At 40.2% G+C, this 16302-nt stretch overlaps 1 protein-coding gene across 1 annotated transcript in view; it reads left to right on the plus strand.

The window, feature by feature from the left end:
• The first annotated feature begins 3816 nt into the window (after positions 1-3816).
• LOC139759793 (uncharacterized) overlaps positions 3817-16302 on the plus strand; it is an 83035-nt gene continuing 70549 nt past the window's right edge. Inside the window, exon 1 of the mRNA XM_071682258.1 lies at positions 3817-4148. Coding sequence (XP_071538359.1) covers positions 4034-4148 — 115 coding nt within the window. The 5' untranslated portion in view covers positions 3817-4033. The remainder of the gene's footprint in view (positions 4149-16302) is intronic.

The following is a 16302-nucleotide window of genomic DNA, read 5'->3' on the forward strand; positions in this document are numbered from 1 at the left end:
TATATATATATATACATCTTAACCTTCACGGCCTTACTAGACTCTAGTAGTCGATAAGCTTAAATAATAACTCAATCGTCTTGAAGATTATCTGATGGAGAAATTATCTGGTTAAGGAGACTGGGATTCAGATTTCTCACTCTCACTGGGAGAAGAATATAAGGTTATACGTTTGTCATCAACATAAGGTTTGCTGGGTCTGGTTAGGATGAGGGACTATAGTATGTTGGGAGAACCTGCATTGCTGGGATCTCCACGTAGTCTCGTATCAAGTATCGCAGACCATCTAAAAGTCAAGGGGTCATTGCGAGTCGGGGATAATCCACCCAGGTTGGGCAATGGTGGATCCTTGTTCGATTAGCTCAACCGAGCCAACCAGGAACGGTATTATTTCCCAAACGAAGCAGGATTTATTGTCCATGGCCGTGAATGCGGTGAGATAAGACAGCAATAACCAAGGGGGAAAAGAAAGACCTTTAAGCATTACGGTGATATCCTCCAAATTGGTATTTCTAGAGAAATATTAGGATTGAAAACGTAATGATAGACCAGTAAGGGAGTAGAGATTCCATATCGTGGACAAGGGAACATACCAATAATAATTAAAGATGTACGTACATTACAAATTATCTATCTATCTATCTTGGCTTTCACCATAGGGACGCTTTAAGCAAATACGACGAGTATGTAAAATGGACGGGAGCTGCCTCTTTTAGGGGGAGAATCAACGATAATAAATATTAAGTACGAGCCAATATTTATCATCTCTCCGCGTTCATTGGAATAGCAAATAGTTATACCCTAACCAACGTTTGCCTTCACATATCTATCGAAAATATATATTACGGCGTAAATTTATACGTTACACAAGTAGCTAAACTGTAAGGGTCGTCGAAATATACATTTCACCAGAATTTATGGCCAACAAGGGAGATTACATTCTCACTCGCTAAATTGGTTATCAGCTTTCAGTTTTCCCAACTATTAATAGTTGGGAAAAGACTACTGTCGTTGACACATTTAATTTGAAACGACCATACCAGACGTAACCTAAGTTACATTAGCCTTGGATGGGTTTGCATCAATTCTATTTTCTCGTAAAGTTAGGCGATTAAAGTCACTATATTATTTCAGTTTCATTTAGAATAAGGATATTAATATTTCTAAACAAACCGGCCGCCCACACCCGATTTCTCAGTGGCAGGTTGCATTAGTTAGCAAAGTTATATGTATTGAACTACAAAGTATGTCCCTGTACTTCCCAGGGCCATGAAATCTGAAGAGCCAAACGAATGAATTTTAGGCTCCTAGATTAAATAAAAAGAATGATTCTCATATTATATCATATTATATACACTTCCTATCGATAACTAGATTATCTATTTCCAGTTCTGACGTTTTTTAAAACAAACGTAACTCGACAATGAGCGTCTTACGAAATACATGATGAGCACAGAGTACATTGCCCAGCGCGGAGGATTCTAAGACTTTATTTAATACAACAGATAAAGCAAACGTTTCAATGGGCGCCTTTTTGGCTAAGATAACGACATCCGCTGATGTGGCACAGCCTCGCCCAAGATGCTTTTTCAACTCGTGGCGTTACCGCGAACAGGCGGAGTCCAGCAGGTATGGGTGTCTGTGGTGCACTAGTTAACGTTACTGACCATAAGTCAGCACCGGCCGGCACGGGAAACGGTCCACACCAAACCCAGATGTTCATCCTTCCTGCGGGACTGGTCGATAAATGGATAGGCTACTTAACTAGGTGAGGCTATGCATGATTCCTATATACATTTGTTACGATAAGGGAGTTTTATGTTAATATGGCCCCGTCTCTTATCCTTGTATATTTATCCACACACACACACACACACACACACACATGCCTGACATGGGCAACAAGAGTGATCTCTTTCCGAAATATAGGAATTATAAACGACGTGTAAAGACATCAGAATATTTTTTTTTTTTTTTTATACTTTGTCGCTGTCTCCCGCGTTTGCGAGGTAGCGCAAGGAAACAGACGAAAGAAATGGCCCAACCCCCCCCCCCCCCCATACACATGTACATACACACGTCCACACACGCAAATATACATACCTACACAGCTTTCCATGGTTTACCCCGGACGCTTCACATGCCTTGATTCAATCCACTGACAGCACGTCAACCCCTGTATACCACATCGCTCCAATTCACTCTATTCCTTGCCCTCCTTTCACCCTCCTGCATGTTCAGGCCCCGATCACACAAAATCCTTTTCACTCCATCTTTCCACCTCCAATTTGGTCTCCCTCTTCTCCTCGTTCCCTCCACCTCCGACACATATATCCTCTTGGTCAATCTTTCCTCACTCATTCTCTCCATGTGCCCAAACCATTTCAAAACACCCTCTTCTGCTCTCTCAACCACGCTCTTTTTATTTCCACACATCTCTCTTACCCTTACGTTACTTACTCGATCAAACCACCTCACACCACACATTGTTTCACATCAAAATATATGTAGCACAAAAACAAAACATGACTCGAAGTGCAACAGTTAATTTGTAAGAGAATGTGTTCGAAATTAGTAGTTTACGAACAAGGACAAGTAGTTAGAACAAGTAGTTATACGACAAAGAGAATGGAGAGACCAAATTTGAGACGGAAGGATGGAGTGGAAAAGATTTTGAATTACCGGGGCCTGATTACGTAATCAGGTAAAGGCGTGCATGGGTTAGAGCGAATTGGATCGGCGTGGTATACAGGGGACGACGTGCTGTGAGTGGACTCAAGTAATATGAATCAGCCGTAAGAATCCACGGAATGGTATGTAGGGACTGGCTGTGGATAGAGAACTGTTTGATTCCGTTGTATTGAACATGACAAATAGAGAGTAGACGTGAGCGAATGTGGCTTGTTCCTGTCGCTACCTCGCTAACGAGGGAAACGGCGAATAAGTATCAACATACAAATTATTTGTAAGTACAACGTGGAATCCGACGTGTCGCGTTTATTTTCGCACTTGTATGATTTCTTTTATGGTTTTGCTTATATTTGGTAGTATTCTGTTATGCCTGTAACGTTTCCATTGAATATAATTTTTTTTTTTACGTCACATTGGTATACTGATGAAAGGTTTCATTCATTTGAAATAAAAAAGTGTTCCAGTTTAATATGAAGAAAGACTTTCCGTTTTCGTCTGAGGAGCGATCCAGATGTAACTGGCACTAAGGATTCCAGTTCAAACTGGAATACCATCTCGTGCCTGTTATGTTCTTGTTTCCCAGAATCATTGACGCTTTTCAGATTGTTTCATACACCAGCGTAAAAAGCCTAAACCAGTCTTACTCTTGTAGCAATTCGCCAGTTTTGATGACGTGTGGGTTGGGTTGAATTTCATGGTATGGTTTTATGTCTTTTTTGCAATATTTACATATCCACAGCACCTGAAACTTAATGTAAACATTAACCAATTCTCATTTTCAGTAAGAGAAGGTAAGTTGGTCGATATTTAACTTGGTAGTTATCATGTAATCGAATGGTTATATTGCCTCATCTCCCAGTTCAAGGTGCAGGGAGAAGGGAGATAAGAAATACCGATGAAGCATTTAGGAATTCATTTTATTTTTAAAGTTTTGACTTTGACATTGCCTTTGCTGTAACACTTGTAAAGACAGGTATATTTACCACAGCAATCAAGGCGTTAGGTATGTAAATTGTCTACCTACACTTAAAAAGGACTTAGTGTAGAATACATTTCGTGGAGGAACCATGACAGTCTCCCTCCTGGTGTAGCCTGGCAGCGCAGTCCATTAAACGCGCGCAGCTGTGCTGTTAGGCTGGCCTGCGCCTGACAGCTGAGGCTGAGTTGCTCAGCTGAGCCGACCGCCAGTGTTGAACTATAGGTAGAGAGGTAAAGTCCAAGCCACTTACCGCTCCTCCCATCTTGACTGGGATAAGCCCTATTTTTTGTTGATAATTCTAAACCATTATCACCCACAGCGGTCGGACTGTACGAGTTCATAAGTGTTGTGCAGGGGAACAGTATGATTGTTACGGCAAATGGCATCGTAGATTTGTCACAGGACGACGAAAATACCATGACGATTTGTTCGCCTGTTATGAAGGTGTTGAGGAGGTGCAACTCGTTCTTAATGCAAGGTATGTGAGAACAGATATGTTCTTCATTGTTATCATGTCTGTACAAGAACAACAGGAGGTCAAAAACTTTTCATTAGAAATTCACCCAGTCATTTATTTTTCCTAGTTTGTTGTACGATCATAAAACATTTTTTTCCTCCTGTTGTGTCACTGACAAAGGAATTTAATGGAAGGCAAGGAAGGAGGAATTTAATGATAGAATTAAGATTTAACTACTGGCTTTGCATGTCTGTTTATCTACTGTATATATATAACTGCATACACACACACACACACACACACACACACACACACACACACACACACAAACCCGTTAGTTTACCTTGTTATTTATATATATAGAATGGTCTCACATCTACCTGTTGCACTTGAGTCATGAATATGTATTTTACAGACTTTGGTTCAAGCGAACCTCTGCTCCTGTGGCAATGAGGTGAGTATTGTTTCAAGAACAACTGCAATTGGTTGATTAATTACCGAATGGTGCTGTTAGGACTGTTTAGGTAAAATGTAAACAAAGTCGCAACAGTTGTTCGCTTGGGAACCATGAACGTTGACATAAGATTACCGTAAGACGTGTGTTGTTGTTCAAGAGTAACTTCTTGTTTTTTGTTAAAATTCCTTTAAATCATGTATTAGAACTTTGACTTTTGTATGTTTCGTGTTTGCTCGAGTGGATGTCTATTTACGTGGCATTTAAAAACAAAGCTGCTCGTCATGATGGTAGAATTGTTCTAGTCGTTCGGTCGTTACGAACCCGCATATACAAACCTCGTTAAGTTGCACAGTGCATTGTACAGACTAATGGTATTTAGATAATCTTGACCTAATAGGTTAACCTTAATTACTCGATTATGATTATGTGACCGTAAGAATTCGTATTAGAATATCTTGTTTACGAGAATTCGGACATGGGACGTGGCATGATGTATATGCTCGATGTTTGTAGGTTCGATTTTTGTCGTTATTTCTACAAAACCATGATCATCTCTCGTATTTTAGTTCATGGGAAAGAGCCGTCATTATGTTGGTATAAACAGGAAGGAGGTTATTAGTAGATGTAGGTGGTTGTGGGTAGATGTAGATCCCTGCCATTGTGCAAGGTAGAATTATCTTGCATCATTCACTTGTGACTGTCGGTCGGGGGCAGGTGCAGCAGGGATGGTGGGTGTGGAGGAGGATCACAATGAGCTGAAATGGGCGAGGAGGAGTTGAGGATGAGCTGAAATGGGGGAGGAGGAGTTGAGGATGAGCTGAAATGGGGGAGGAGGAGTTGAGGATGAGCTGAAATGGGGGAGGAGGAATTAAGGATGAGCTGAAACTGGGGAAGGAGTTGAGGATGAGCTGAAATGGGGGAGGAGGAGTTGAGGATGAGCTGAAATGGGGGAGGAGGAGTTGAGGATGAGCTGAAATGGGGGAGGAGGAGTTGAGGATGAACTGAAATGGGGAGGATGAGGTGAAACTGGGGAAAGGGCGTCTAAATTGGGAGAAGCAAAAATGCCATGGTGTGGTTACTGGATCAAAGCGTGACATTTCGCCTCTAAATGAAACACTGTAATTACCGAATAGACTAATGAGAAATGGAATATCTTGCGTAACATTTTGCTCTACAATAGAATGTAGGTTTTGGGAGAAAACGAATTTGAAATATCGATTTTGAAATTACGTGTAAACGCACAAAGCGTGTTCTGAATGACTCCATTTGTAACATGCACTTGTGAAGTTATTTCAGGGCGCATGACTATCTCTTGAATCCTTGCTTTGTTTTCCTCATGGTTTAAGATGAGAATATTCTCTTAGGAATTTGACAATACATTGAGATGCCAGACCGATCTCGTAAGAGAAGCAGTATTATCCAATAGATTTAATCGTTGTTTTCTGTTACATTTATTAGAAGTTTAATGTTCAGTTTAGAATTTTTTTTTTTTTAGGAAAGATGTGTCGTTTCACGAACTTGTATATTATTTCAGTGTCATGTTGTGATGACCTTGGCTAGGCTCAGGTGAAGAGGAGGAGTGTTCAAAACCTTACGTCATTAGAATAATGGAGTTAAATACTGTCGTATAAAGATTATCTCATTTTACTTTGATGAGGAGGATTGTATATTTGATAATAGGGGAATGATCGAGTTCATAATGTAGTCTTGAATTATTGAGTTCCGTTTCGTGAAATTTAATGGAGCAGTTTGTAACTATTCCCTGGTCATTGTGATTATATATAAATTGACCAGAAAAGAGGATGTGGTTGAATTGACGCCATTATCTGTGACAGCCATTGATAGCAGGGAGTGTGAGGTAAGGCAGGGGTTTTCTACATGAGTTGTACTGTGGACTGCTCTCTCTCTCTCTCTCTCTCTCTCTCTCTCTCTCTCTCTCTCTCTCTCTCTCTCTCTCTCTCTCTCTCGATAGGATATATATATATATATATATATATATATATATATATATATATATATATATATATATATATTATCCCTGGGGATAGGGGATTAAGAATACTTCCCACGTATTCCCTGCGTGTCGTAGAAGGCGACTAAAAGGGGAGGGAGCGGGAGACTGGAAATCCTCCCCTCTCGTTTTTTTTTTTTTTTTCCCCAAAGAAGGAACAGAGGGGGGGGCCAGGTGAGGATATTCCACAAAGGCCCAGTCCTCTGTTCTTAACGCTACCTCGCTAACGCGGGAAATGGCGAATAGTTTAAAAGAAAGAAAAGATATATATATATATATATATATATATATATATATATATATATATATATATATATATATATATGTGTGTGTGTGTGTGTGTGTGTGACAGTCTTCGTCTTGCCCCCCATTACACTATCATCCGTTATCAAAACCGGAAAGCATAGGTAAGACGTCACAACACCTGGGCTGTGGGGCGGGACTTGAGGCTTTAAGCCACAATCTGGTGCCACTGTGCAGTTTCCTAGGATCTCTCACCGAAATGGAAAGCATTTGACATATCATTTACTGGTGGCAATTAGGATATCGTAATTTTAGCTTTTCTCATACTAATTCCCTTCCAAGAGTCCATCTTATCTCTCACAACACGACCGAAATTTCAAGTGACACGAGTCATAACTCCAGTTGGACGTAATGCAGATACGTAAGACTTGAAAGTTATTAGGAGAGGAAAATTAGGATAGGTTGGCATGTTGTTCATATTCATCACATGATGTATTGTCATGATACTCTGTTCCGTTATATTTTATGCTTCATCCCTGGCCTCTAGTCGTATGTAAGTACGTGGTGCTTCCCTTCCTTCCTCTCCCTGTAAGTACGTGGTGCTTCCCTGCCCTCCTCTCCCTGTAAGTACGTGGTGCTTCCCTTCCTTCCTCTCCCTGTAAGTACGTGGTGCTTCCCCTCCCTCCTCTCCCACCTCTATTCCTTCCTGTTACATCACTGTAGCGTCTGGGAAGGTGGGGGTGGGGAGGCAGTTGGCTTTACGTAACCGTTTCGATCCAGACCTATCCTCACCCCTTAAATAACCCTAAGTCGCTTTAGGGTTGCCAGTTATAAAACACAGGATTTAGTTATTATCGTCCGATTGACACATATGATACGTGATTTATGGGTGTAAATTTGACCAGCCGCTGGAGGAGGAGGTGGTAGCAGTGTGTGTGTGTGTGTGTGTGTGTTGTGAGGGTGTTGGCAAGGATAAGCGGCTAAAACCGTTAGTGCTCCCAGCATAAGCTCTCGGGATTTATGTCTCGCTTAGGACGAGGATTAGAAATTATTTCTCCATCGTGGGTTGGCATTCGGTTTTATTTTCCCCAGTTTTATTTCACCTTTGTATCTGAGACATAGAATTGAAGGTTGCGACGTAGAAACTGCGTCTCGAAAGCGCGCACGATAGGAATTGGATAAAATCATCTTGTCCATCATAATTCAGTTTAGAATAGTTCTTTTATGAAGGAAACCAAGCCTTGTTTTCCAAGCCTCTTAAAAAAAAAAAAAAGACCTGTATTGTGCTAAGCTTCGCCCTCAAAACTACGACAAATATATCTGCACTTTCTCGGAATACATATGATTTAAGAATACCTTTTTGATCTAGTGGAAAAGCGAGAGACCACAGAATTTAAGTTGTTGCTAGGATTTGTTTGAGAGAAAAATTAGACTTAGATATACATACATACATACATATATACATACATAGAGAGAGAGAGAGAGAGAGAGAGAGAGAGAGAGAGAGAGAGAGAGAGAGAGAGAGAGAGAGAGAGAGAGAGATATTATTCTAAGCTATCTGGGTTTACACGTTCAGTTTTCCTCAACCACTCTATTCCTGACTTATCTAATGATCGCTTGACATTCCCTCTCCCGCGTTCACCTTTGATTCTTCAAGTGTCATGTGATTGTGATGGTGTCCATAAGAACGGCATGATTTTCAACCCATAACACTTTATGTATATAAATGTGTATATGTGTATATGTTTCTTGGCGTTATCTCGTTGTTGCGGGAAACGGCGATCAAGTTTAATGAATAAAACTGATTTTATTCTGTTCTTCAGTTTCGTTAGTAGACGGTGTGTGGGGAAAAGCTGGATAGAGTTGTGCGCAGGAGGGTGGATGTGCTGGAAATGAGATGTTTGAGGACAATATGTGGTGTGAGGTGGTTTGATTGAGTAAGTAATAGTAGGGTAAGAGAGATGTGCGGTAATAAAAAGAGTGTGGTTGAGAGAGCAGAAGAGGGTGTTTTGAAATGGTTTGGTCACATGGAGAGAATGAGAGAGGAAAGATTGACCAAGAGGATATATGTGTCAGAGGTGAAGGGAGCGAGGAGAAGTGGGAGACCAAATTGGAGATGGAAAGATGGAGTGAAAATTATTTTGAGTGAGCGGGGCCTGAACATGCAGGAGGGTGAAAGGCGTGCAAGGAATAGAGTGAATTGGAACAATGTGGCATACCGGGGTCGACGTGCTGTCAATGGATTGAACCAGGGCATGTGAAGCGTCTGGGGTAAACCATGGAAAGTTGTGTGGGGCCTTGATGTGGAAAGGGAGCTGTGGTTTCGGTGCATTATTACATGATAGCTAGAGACTGAGTGTGAACGAATGTGGCCTTTGTTGTCTTTCCTAGCGCTACCTCGCACACATGAGGGGGGAGGGGGTTGTTATTCCATGTGTGGCGAGGTGGCGATGGGAATAAAGGCAGACAGTATGAATTATGTACATGTGTATATATGTTATATGTCTGTGTGTGTATATATATGTATACGTTGAGATGTATAGGTATGTATATTTGCGTGTGTGGACGTGTATGTATATGCATGTGTATGTGGGTGGGTTGGGCCATTCTTTCGTCTGTCTCCTTGCGCTACCTCGCTGACGCGGGAGACAGCGACAAAGCAAAATAAATAAATAAATAAATATATATATATATATATATATATATATATATATATATATATATATATATATATATATATATTTAACCTGAATTACGTTTTGTAATAGAAATACTTAAAGTTCTTTCTCCTCAAATCTGGTTATCCCCTAACAGACAAATTCTTAGGGGAGAAACTTGGGGACAAATGCTGTTGGAAGCGTACAAACTTAAGTCCTTATTCTAAGAATGTCTAATCGTACTCTTGACAAGACTTTGGTTGCTGTATGCATTTGCTAAATTTAGGATTTGCTCCGCGTAAAATTTTGGAACTTCTGACCCCAAGCAGTTTACTGCTATATACCCCATTCCCATGACATCATAATACGTGATTACCTAAGACCAGAGGCAGAGATGGAGCTCTAACTGCTTTCCTAACGAGCCTTGTTATTTTCTCTTTGAACTCCTTCCTCCCCTCCCATATATGCGTTTACATAACCTATTTGGATGGTGCGGTAATGAAACCTGTTTTATCCAGGTTGAGCAGCTTGCGACCGGTTAGTGCAGGTGCCTAGGAGTAAAATTCTGTTCAGAAACCTCTGAACTTCAGGTGCATGTTAGAAAGATCTTTGTGGTAAACTCTTGTACGAAGGAGGCGATGGAAAGTGCTCTCTGTTTTCGCTAGGATTCGAAGCCCAGCCCAGCCAGCAGGTACTCTCGTATTTTGAGTTCCGGAGGGTAAGCTTTCCTGTGATCGTTTTTTGTTGACGTAGAATTTGATTGATTGATTGATTGATTGAGAGAGAGAGAGAGAGAGAGAGAGAGAGAGAGAGAGAGAGAGAGAGAGAGAGAGAGAGAGAGAGAGAGAGAGAGAGAGAGAGTCTGCAGCAAGACTTGGTTCTGCCGTGGCGTAGAGGACACACGGCGAGGTCTGTCGTGTGTATTGATCGGTCTGGCACCGTCTGTATGTAATCCTGTCCCCCACTTGATAAAACAATGTAAATCTCATGACACTGTGTGGACACAACCACTTTAATAACTTTATAGTTATCAGCTTCTTTTCCATCTTAACAACAATTTGAGCATGGTGGTACGATCGCTGTGGACGGCGCTGCGTTCCCTTAGTGTTCTGGCGAGACTTTTTGACTCGAACCTTAAAGGTCAGGTCAATACGTGGAGCGGTTATACCCAAGGGTTGCACCATCGTGCTCAGTAGGGTTGTATAGTAGGAAGATCTCGGTTGTACAGATGTACAAGTACTGATCTGATGTTGTAAGTTTATACTTTGCCACCGAAACTATAATGTCCGATCACGGAAGAGTAAGGGGTGTAAGATTTAGTATTTTTTTCTGTCACTTACGAATCTGAGAACATAAAGTTTTTAAAAACTTTTTCTCTTTTTGTGGATTCTCATTCTCGCATGTAAATGATGAATGCGCGTCTCCTCATTGGCTCGTAGCCAAGGAAGGTTGAACGAACGACCCTTCTCCCACTATCAAGGGAAAGATCCACTAATGGCATCATAGAAATGATGTACAATAGAATGTATAAAGATATTTGATAGATGAATTATATCATTTGTTTTGAAACAAAGGATTTTTTCAAGGGAGGAGACATGCCCAGACCAGACTAGTGAAGGGTCTAAAATAATAACAATAAGCCCCCAACTCTTCTCTCCTCCGAAATGGCAACGTCTCTGTACTGCACAGAAAAGGTCTGCCTTTATGAAGTCACGACCCTCACCCCCCCCCCCCACACACACACCTAGGAAGTCCTGATACGGGTGTCGTATAATGTACATTTACGTTTTAGGTGTTAACAGTTGCAGGATAATATGTTTCTCGTTAAGTCACTTTAAATGCTGAATATTAACGCGAAATATAGCGGTGTATTTTCAGCCATATTTCAGCTTGTCCAAAATATATTTAAAGAAAATTACAATATGAAGCATTTTGTCACTGATTAATATATATATATATATATATATATATATATATATATATATATATATATATATATGTGTGTGTGTGTGTGTGTGTGTGTGTTATCCCTGGGGATAGGGGAGAAAGAATACTTCCCACGTACTCCCTGCGTGTCGTAGAAGGCGACTTAAAGGGGAGGGAGCGGGGGGCTGGAAATCCTCCCCTCTTTTTTTTTTTAATTTTCCAAAAGAAGGAACAGAGAAGGGGGCCAGGTGAGGATGTTCCCTCAGAGGCCCAGTCCTCTGTTCTTAACGCTACCTTGCTGATGCGGGAAATGGCGAATAGTTAAATATATATATATATATATATATATATATATATATATATATATATATATATATATATATATATATATATATATATATATATATATATGTGTGTGTGTGTGTGTGTGTGTGTTCCACTCGCTAGTTTGACTGGCAGAGCAGTAATCACATTAAGCATCAAATAAACTTCTCAAGGATTGGATATATTTAGAATGAAGCAGTTCATCACATCGTACAAAACACACACGCACATCCACTTTACAAGAACCCGCTACACAGTAGTTCCACACTGGCCACCATGTGTCGGTATTAATGTCACCACAAGCACACAGTCTCGGCTTGTGCCAGTAATTTTCGATTTTGGGTTATAACTTGACATAGACTGCTTCCATGACTATGACAGTCGATAAGGTCCAAAAACCCACGTAACCAACCAACCAGCTCATACTTGACAAAGGCGAAAGCGACTCGACCAGAAAACGACTAGGCTAACTTTAAAACTTTACCCCACTTGACCTTCACCGCAATGGCGATTTTATTTCCCTCTTTTGGGTATTACTTTGGTTTTGTGTCCCGATCACTAGTTGAACCACGTGATAAACGACAAGCTGCTACCTCGCATCATCACTACTGTGTGGCCGTTGGCAGTTGCAGGTTGGGCCGCATTGCTAACGGGGTTTTCACTCTATCCAAAATTCATATTTTCTATTGTCTCTTTCATTTAGTTGGTTGATTTTTAAGAATTTATTTCGAAATAATGCATGTTATTACCTCTTTGTTATGCAGCATTTCGATATTACATTTTCTAAACGTTGTCAATGTTTTTATCCCAGATTATAAGAGAAAGTAGGTGACCATCTGTAAGGGAAATTCGTGTGTATTGCAAGTCTCGTGTCACGAATGGACTTGTTCTCCGTGAAGCGGACGCGTAGACCAATCAGACGACGTGGAGCCATCTGGCAATTGTAATGTAAAATGTCTAGTTGTATAGTTTTACTCGCTTCCTCTTCCCTCATGGTAGTAGTAGCGTAATGCACCGACTTTATAAACAATGAAATTATAATCAATAGTGGCATTAGGAAACGTAATGATAAAAGCAGCAGTAATGTAGACAATAGCGTTAAGTGCGGAAAGGCAGCTTCAGTCCTGGCTCGAGAAGATAATACGTTTTTTATTTTCTTCTTTGCTGTGGAGCTTATATAAGCCAAGGCTGTGTAACGGGTCGAGCCACAGAGAGGAGGACAGACAATGTAAGCTGCGCGAGGAGCTGCTCAGCGGCGCATTTAGGAGAGGTGGGGTGTGTGTGTGTGTGTGTGTGGAAGGTCTGTTTCTTCGAGGTCACCGTGTACGTGGTTGGGAAGATGCCAGTGTTTTGTTGAACCTTTGGAGGGGGAAATGGCAGAACCCGTAACTTGAACAGCGAATAAGCAGAGGTTAACATGGAAAAAAACGCGGATTGATTTTGCCCTACGCTTGGGGTAAGGTAAGCGCATGTCAAAGTCTACCAATCCAGAATCCTATAGCTGGTAATTGTATGGTAATCAAACTCGACGTCACAAATGGAAATGCAGTAACTGTTTAAGAGTCATTACCCTGAACTCGCGCTATATTATTATCTTTCCGGTAAAGAATCCAGTAAAAATACCGTGCAATCACGTCATATCTGTAGCGTCACAGCAAAACAAGTGAATACGAGGATTGTGCTAGGGTTGAAATATATTCTGAGGTTGTGCTAGGGTTGAAATATATTGCCAGTGTATTCTGAGGTTGTCCTAGGGTTGAAATATATTTTCAGTTTATTCTGAAGTAACTTTACCAAGTGTCGTTTGCGATATCCAGAGGATTTCATGTCAGAGATGAATTCTAAGGGAGAACGCATACCAGCTTTGAAAGGTCGGATTTCCCTTTATAGCAACCGGGATAAATATTAGACTTTTCTGCTCCTCCTGTCTTTACCCGCAACAGTTGCAGCCCCAAATATACATCTGGCTAAAGGGTTTTGGGATTTTCAAGGTATATTTCTACCGTCAGTAATGCTGCGATTCAACAGTGTTAGAAAATAAGCTTAGAAGTCCTTCTGCTGTGTTAGATTCGATGTCTCCTATTTTCCTTTTCATGTGGTAGGATTTTCCGTAAAATTTATTTAACCTGCCTCACTGTAGGAACTTCTTAACCACACACATTTGATATATTCAAAAAAAGAGAATGTTAATCGTGTGATTGCAATAAGTATGTTAAACCTGTTGATTGGTTGACTTGGCAAAAATTAACTTCTTTGCGAAATATGTCAAATCTCTATAATATGTTCACCTGTTTGTGCTTAATTTTCTGACGACCGAATCATAGCACTCACATAAAGGCACTTCCGAACCTGAGCAAGGTTTAAAGCAATTGTACGTTGGCCTGAAAGGCCATTTAGAGATTAGCAAAGGCCACTCTTCAAAAGCATTATGATTCACACTTGGTTCACTGAACTCGTCCAAAATTGGCAACATAGCAGCCTGTGATTATAATAAATGTAGGTCAGCCCCAGAATTATGATCCAAGGGTATAAACCTTGGCTAATAAAGGCGAATAAAGGCTACCATTCAAGGTTCAAAGTTACTGGTGATTATTTCCCTTGCAGCTCCAAATTCCCAAGCTAGCTGACTTAGACTGGTCTCTGTTGGCAGCGTTTAGCAAGCTAGATTAATAGATGAGGTGAAGTAGTTATTCTTGTATAACAGTTGGCCCAAAGTACAAGCCAGAGATGCAGAACAATCTAGATGCTTAAAAAAACTAGCACGTAATCGTGTGGTATTGACGACCATTAAAGAATGTTCGTACTCTACGTACTGAGCGTCCTCGTCGTGTTTTGTTTTTCTCGCGAGATCGTGTGAGTTCCGAATCATTAGCTCACATGTTTCATGAACGATGAAGCTCTTTCAATGAAAAATGAAACATTCAATTTTCGAAGCTTTTTAGAATTGAAACGATTTGACACTAATGTGTTTAAATGTAATTTTGAAATGTGGGGCATTTAATGTGTTGCAATTAGTTTTCATTTATAGTGCTTTTGGAACGTTTGATTTTTTCCCTTTTACATTGCTGTTTTTCTTCAAGAGAAAACGACATGCAGTACCGGATTGAAATGAAGAAAGCGTTGTAAAGGAACATATGGTCAAAGATCATGATGAATTGGTCATATGTTAAGCGATCGTCATGTTTTAGTGTAACGAATGATAGCAAATGGCCAAAGCGCCAACAATTAAATCCTGTAATATATTAGAGATAAATAAGCAGTCTTTTTTTTATTGTAGTACCGTAAAATTAGGTTGTTTAATCTTGGCTAGGTTAGATTGCATTAGGTGTAAGCATTTTAAGAAGACTTCTAAAAGCCATGCAAAATAGGCGAAAATCTCGCTCAATTAAGTTATATAAAAAAAAGAGCGAGAATTTGATTTGACTGACTATCTGGTGATGTATCCAGGGAAACTAGGTCATCAATCTAACTCTCTGGTAATGTATCCAGGGAAACTAGGTCATCAGTCTTAACTCTCTGGTGATGTATCAAAGGGAAACTGGGTCACCAGTAAGGTAACAGCAGTTGCTTGGGAGAAGAGAGCGCGTCTGGCGAGCACAAACTGGAGCAAGGTCATTGGGATAAGTCTTTCAATGTCGTTTGTCTCCTAATGGAGAAGATGAGCAGGAAACGCTCTCTAGAGCGGCTGAGTAGCATAGTTTTCATCTGTTCTCACAAGCCGCGGACACACTTCGTCTACGATAAGGGTGAGTGACTGAGTCATCATGCTTGTATCAAGACACGGAATTATAGTTCTAATTGGTCCATATTAATTTGGCATAATTATCGTCATGCTTAAGGATAGTGATATATATATATATATATATATATATATATATATATATATATATATATATATATATATATATATATATATATATATATATATATATTCCTATGAGTCCACGGGGAAAATGAAACACGAAAAGTTCCCAAGTGCACTTTCGTGTAATAATCACATCATCAGGGGAGACACAAGAGAGAAATATAACAGTCAGTTGATATACATCGAAGAGACGAAGCTAGGACGCCATTTGGTAAACGTGTTATATATCTCTCTTGTGTCTCCCCTGATGATGTGATTTTTACAGGAAAATGCACTTGGGAACTTTTCGTGTTTCATTTTCCCCGTGGACTCAGGAATATCTTGATCACGCGCAAAATTGTGATCCTTTCCAATATATATATATATATATATATATATATATATATATATATATATATATATATATATATATATATTTCTTTCAAACTATTCGCCATTTCCCGCATTAGCGAGGTAGCGTTAAGAACAGATGACTGGGCCTTTGAGGGACTACCCTCACCTGGCCCAATTCTCTGTTCCTTCTTTTTGAAAAAAAAAAAAAAAATGAGAGGGGAGGATTTCCAGCCCCCCGCTCCCTCCCCTTTTAGTCGCCTTCGACACGCAGGGAATACGTGGGAAGTATTCTTGCTCCCCTATCCCCAGGGATAATATATATATATATATATATATATATATATATATATATATATTTT

Source organism: Panulirus ornatus, chromosome 34 (assembly GCF_036320965.1).
Source record: "Panulirus ornatus isolate Po-2019 chromosome 34, ASM3632096v1, whole genome shotgun sequence".
NCBI classification, from domain to species: Eukaryota; Metazoa; Arthropoda; class Malacostraca; order Decapoda; family Palinuridae; genus Panulirus; species Panulirus ornatus.